The sequence below is a fragment of the Branchiostoma belcheri genome, unplaced genomic scaffold (assembly GCF_001625305.1).
Source record: "Branchiostoma belcheri isolate BF01 breed outbred unplaced genomic scaffold, Haploidv18h27 scaffold26, whole genome shotgun sequence".
NCBI classification, from domain to species: Eukaryota; Metazoa; Chordata; class Leptocardii; order Amphioxiformes; family Branchiostomatidae; genus Branchiostoma; species Branchiostoma belcheri.
Window position 1 is genome coordinate 2,004,691 of NW_017803865.1, and position 5,830 is coordinate 2,010,520.

General features: G+C 38.4%; 1 protein-coding gene across 1 annotated transcript; it reads left to right on the plus strand.

Moving 5' to 3' along the window:
- Window positions 1-1,360: 1,360 nt before the first annotated feature.
- Window positions 1,361-2,923, plus strand: LOC109471974 (ATP synthase subunit g, mitochondrial-like). The gene is made up of 3 exons (XM_019771525.1): window positions 1,361-1,486; window positions 2,087-2,247; window positions 2,663-2,923. Exons 1-3 carry the CDS (start codon window positions 1,423-1,425, stop codon window positions 2,759-2,761), a joined length of 324 nt encoding a protein of 107 aa, XP_019627084.1. The 5' UTR covers window positions 1,361-1,422; the 3' UTR covers window positions 2,762-2,923.
- The last annotated feature ends 2,907 nt before the right edge of the window (window positions 2,924-5,830 follow it).

Here is a 5,830-nt window from a genome sequence, read left to right on the forward strand (position 1 = left end):
CTTTAGACATTTAGATAGAATAGAAAAATTCGAATTCCTCATGAAACTTGACAAACCATGTATCATTAGCTACAATATGTTCGTACATCTATAACTGCGTCAAGAAGCGAGAAGAAGCTGAACCTGTAAATAGTAGATCGCATTAGTTTATATAGTATGTAAGTGTCATTACTGTTTTCTTTTCCCTGTTTACCCATGACCTGTACTTAGCTCGTTAGAGCACAAGCGTACAATAAAGGTCTTTCATTCATTCATTATCCGTCGGATGGAACGACAGAAGAAGCATGTTGGTAATCATATTTTAGCAGCGTGGGGCTAGCTGTTCGTAAGCCTGACACAAACACAAGATATATATAGTTTGCTTAAGTTATGTTCTTGCGATCCCAGAGAAGTAGAGGTACTGTGTAAATGTTTATACCATGTTCAGAAAGTTGTTATTTAATTCAAACAAAACGACATTGAGTCTAAAAATTATATTTCTATATCCTCACGTCATACTTCACTAACACTGGTATCTGGGCATCTAGAGGAACATATTGACTACGGTCCCATTCCCTCTTGGATAAAATTGTCCGGATCAAGCCGAGTTGATTCGATCCGGCTCCAAGTCAGCTCGAAGCCGGATCAAAGCGAATCAATTCGGCTCGCGATCCGGACAATTTTGTCCTAGTGGGAATGGGGCCCAAATCTGCTTTAGGCATTAGACTACAGATGACTGCATGGGGCTCCGGGCGTCCATCATGTTAAAATCAATGAAGGATAGGTTAATTCTCTTTACAAGAGTAATGGCTAATCTAATATCATACACTCTAGCTCTATTGAAGCCAACTGCATGATTGCACTTCGCTAGAAATGAAGCTTAAGCTGATTAACTACAACATGACCTAATTAACGTACATGCAGGCACTAGCTACATATATATATATATTATTGTCTTGTCTTGCCTTTCCTTTAATGCCCACGATCATCATACTGATAATTCTGGCATGCCAATTCTTGGCAAGACTCCGGATTGTAGAATTTGTACCATCGCACACCGCATCCCTTTTCAATACTCCTTTGCAATACTAACGTTAGTATTACTAGTAGTGTAATGTATTGCGTTGTCCGTCCAAGTTGTATGAGTACTTTAAAGAACAGCTCAAAGTGTGCTAATTATTATTTGAAGATAGTCTGTTTAAGTCCACACTTTCTCCTGATTTAGCTTTTTATCAACATCAACATCAAAGTGGTTTTGGTGTCATACTACATGTACACTTTATACATACATGTAGGAACTGGAGATTGTGCACGGTGGCAAATTTTGTTGCAGAACTTTTATTAGTCGCAAGATGTCGCTCGTAAAAGGTGCGCTTTTTCGGTGGTGCTAACAAAGCATGCTGGGATCGCCTTCTGACCGGTGTCACTGCGGAAGAAGAGAAGATGGCGGCGCTAGCTCAGCGAATGGTGACCGCTGTTACCACCAAGGGACCCGTTTTAGCCAAAAGTAAGTCGTAGTGTAGAAGGTGACATGGTGAAGTACAAGGTTGTGGTGCGAGAGAGGGGGCCCAGGGCGTGACAGTTTACACTTTCGCGCAGTTCTGTGCATGACCTTACCCTAGCACAAAAAACAAGATGGCGGCATCCTACCTCCATGACCTTGTTTCGCTAGTACGAAACGGATTCACGCTTTGAGAAAATTAGAGAGCCTACATCTACGCCAGACCTGTAAAAGTATTGATAGAAGATAGTGAGAATCAAATTGATTGATCTGAGAGCAAAATCTAGAAACGACTGATGATGACCAGTGGATGTGCAACTGTCGGTTTAGATGAACCCCTTTGGCTTTAGTCCAAAGAGTTACTAGCAGCTTATCTAAGTACAGAATCTTCTTGTTTCAATACAGTATTAACATAGCCAGCTGCCACTGCACCGCATGCCTGCAAAGCTGGTGTGTTATGATGAAGGGCAGTTAAAGTGGTTATACATACATGTATACTGTAGAGTTTTCTTTTTTTTGTACATGTACATCTGGAACAACTGTCCATTATTACAAATTATTATTAGACATCTCTAGTTCTAACACACCAATTTTACCCCGACCCAGATGCTGTGGAGTTCTCCAAGCCTCGTCTGCAGACGTTCTGGTACTACGCCAAGGTGGAGCTGGTCCCACCCACTCCAGCCGAGATCCCCAAAATCACTGAGGGGTTCTCCAACCTGGTGAAGGCTGTACGCACTGGAGCCTGGGCACAGACTACTGTCAGGGTACGTACACTGAGATGGTAGAACTAGAGGGTGCAAACGTAGGTCATACTAGTGTCATAATCTGTCATATGCCACAAGGGAAGGTACTTGTGCTAACATTTTGTTATGTCAATGTACATTTACATGTAAAGTATGCTATTGGACATGTGAGGCCACAGACTGTTCTGAACTGTATTTAGCTGATAACAACCTTTGGGTAATGCCAAGTCTAGTGCACTAGTAGTACTAGTGGTAGGACATAAAAAATAAGCAACATTTGTTCATTTCTTGACTGTTTGATGACAACTGGTCCATGAAGTCTATTTTTATCTCTCGAGCTATGTCTCAAATGTTCCATGGTAAAAATGTCATAATTGCAAAAACATGTTTCTTATTCAGTACTAGACATGTATTTTTCTCTCCCTTCCCCATACAGGAGGGTGTAAGAAACACAGTGGTGGCAGCAGAGATCGGATTCTGGTTCTTCATCGGGGAAATCATCGGCAGACGCAGTCTCATCGGCTACAACGTCTAAACCTCGTCCAAGTTGTGAACATTTTACATGTAGAGAACATACCAGACCAGAGTAGTCCAGATAAACAACTCCAGATGTATTGAATATTGACAGTAAACATCAACACTGAAGAGCTGTACTTTCATGTTATGTTGATGGATTAAACTTGCTGTGTGAATGGAATTCTTGTGGTTTTTTATTCTTCAATTCTAATGTATGTCTATTTCTTTTTGATGGTGTGCATCTTATAGTGTTTAAGTACATGTACTGTGTTTTGGGGAGGACTAGGGAACAGTGCAAGCAAGGCAAACAGTTCAAAACATTGTAAGAAAATTGAACATTTAGTCACAATCAGTGCATGATTAATGAAAGTTTCTACTAAAAAAGTTTCTACTATAGGTTTACTTGGACATAGAAGCAACAATGTTACACGTTTTATTAGAAAAGTCAATCGTAACATGCAAATTTTTCTATTCATCAGTATATTATTCTATAAGAGCATACATGAAGTATCTAAATGCACATTTAGTAATGAACATCACAAGGCACTGCAATTTCCACATTCACTTCACTACATGATCGCTTCAGCTAAACCATTGAAATTAATTTGTGTCCATCAATGTTATGAATTGGGTATTTCCCCAGAAGTTGATTGTTCATCCATCAGTTAATAGCAATATGTATGCAATAGCATTAAGAAAATCAAAGTTAAAAAAAATTGAAATCTTGAGGTAAAACTAAGTTACAAGTAAGAATGGCTTTCAGGTTCAAGTTCACTACCCTGTTAAAGAACGAAACAAGTTACATCTACAAACTACACTCAGGTACATGTACATGACTTTTTTGTGTAGGTGTTTGAGCATTTAAAATGCTGAAAACCTCCATGGGTCTTTTTACCCTTATCCATGGTATAGCACTGTCACAGTATTGATAATTTAGTGCCTAGGTTAAACCCATAGTGGGACTGGATATTGAGGAAGAGTACTGTGGAGATATAAGCACTCATGCTGATTTTCTGTGGAATTCTCCATTAAATGCAGGGGTGCTTCATTTTAATTTCTACCAATACATGTGGAATAAGCAACATGTGCAACGACCCCACACTTACGCTATCATTTGTAAACATCTTTTCGTATGTACATGTCCATGTACTCATAAAGTACCTCTGAGACACTCCTGCTTTTGGGGTTGGAACAAAGCCTTAGCTCTGTAATCATGTCATGATTGTTCTTTAGATAAGTGTGTGCTTAATTATGATCATTCTTCTTGTGCACCATTCCCTGGTGTACCACAGCAAAGCATGCTGGTCCCCCTCCACACAACACACCCACTAATCTGCAAACAGACAGAAAACAACAAAAATCAGACAAAAGGATGTTAAAAAAGGAACTTCTTTATTTTCCTATTGCACTAATATCAAAACACTTGTTTTTTAATTCCAAGGATGTGATATGAACATAACTTTATACACAATACTTTTAGAAAAAAATTGTTAGCCATAGACAATATAAAGCCTGGTTTTGAGCACAAGGTTGGTTTGTCTGGTATCCAGCATATATTCTAGCTCAAGTTTGTTCCTCTGATTGCTTCCTTGTCAAATATTTGGCAAAGTCGAGGTAGAATACCAGGATACCAGGCTAAGGGTTAGTTTAATATAGCTCCTGTCATGTACATGTATATGTAGAAGTCGAAGCTTTTAATTTAGGTCATAACAAGCTTAAAATCTACATTGTATGTAGAAAACTGGGTGGCACACTGGACCACATTGCATATCTATACAACCATGGTAATGATTCTAAAAGCTATTGTCACAATGTCGAACTCCTAGATCTCTTCTCTTGTCTCAAAGCTAACATTTTAAAAAATCTTTTACAAATTCTGCCAGTGCTTTTTTTTAACTACACTTTTTTGAACTACATGTATGATCAGTGAAAAATGCTCCTTGAAAGACATGGTGATCATTCTGTTTTTGTCAAGAAATGATGCACCAGATGAAGAATGGAGAAGACAAAAACTGCAGCTGTAAGTACAACTTTTGCTTTTCTCTTTATCAAGTAATCCTCAAAACCTGGCTATGCGTCTACCATGTAGACCATGGCAGGGTTAATAAAAATGCTCAGTCCTACATGTATGTAACGCCTAAAACAGCAACATTGACATCAAATAACAGTAGAACTAAAGGCTAGAGCAGCTCCTGCATTTGCCTGATACAATACGAAGGACTTTTTGAAATACACAGCATTTCACAATGAAGCAACTCCTTAGAAAGATTTACATACAAAAATACACACTGAAAACAGTACGAAAACAGCACAGTGAAATGTCGAATTTACAATGAAATTAGCACCTGTAATAGTTAAGTGTCATGGCTTGGTGTGAGTAAATGTACAACACTTATACATTTATAAATGTATAAATATATACACACAGACATGATCTTAAAATTTCCACAATGGTGCTAGGCAAGTAAACCATATCACCTGCCCTGATTGTTGTTTCTGCATTGCATAGGGAAAATTCTTAGTATGAACATATCTACAAATACAACACACACACATTTGCAGTCAGTCATGTTTTACATAAATGTATACATGAAATGTGATGTAATTCTTAACATCAAAATTAATCTTTTCCTCAATTGTAGAGATGCAGATACTTATTTTCTATCAAGGAACAACTATACTAAAATGCAACACATATGGAATTTTCTTTGAATGTCTTTGCTATCTCTGACATAAGGTGGTGACCAGTAACAGAGCTGCTGTGCTGAATATGAAGATTCCTGCTGGAAGACTTTTGACTACTGTGTCTGTTGGTAGGAAGGGGAAAACGATCACCTGTTAGGTAGCATTTTACAATGTTTTCACCGGGAGAATGATCCACTATCATTTTTCAATGTTTTCAATCGAAAAAACAACAGCCATGAGAAGATATAACATACATGTAGACTGGGTATACAAAGGAAGGACTGACATGAAAGGCCTTGCTTGTGCCCAGCATCTAAGTCATATTTGTAGAAGGCACTGAACTTTTGAGCCAACACTGTATTAAGTGGCATTAAAATTGCTCAGAAGCTATGCAAGTGGACAC

Bases quoted from the DNA above. Each gene is read 5' to 3' on its own strand.
- LOC109471974 (XM_019771525.1), top strand. From the start codon at position 1,423: ATGGCGGCGCTAGCTCAGCGAATGGTGACCGCTGTTACCACCAAGGGA. The intron at 1,487-2,086 runs GTAAGTCGTAGT...ACCCCGACCCAG, and splicing joins GGGACCCGTTTTAGCCAAAA to ATGCTGTGGAGTTCTCCAAG. The intron at 2,248-2,662 runs GTACGTACACTG...TTCCCCATACAG, and splicing joins GGGCACAGACTACTGTCAGG to GAGGGTGTAAGAAACACAGT.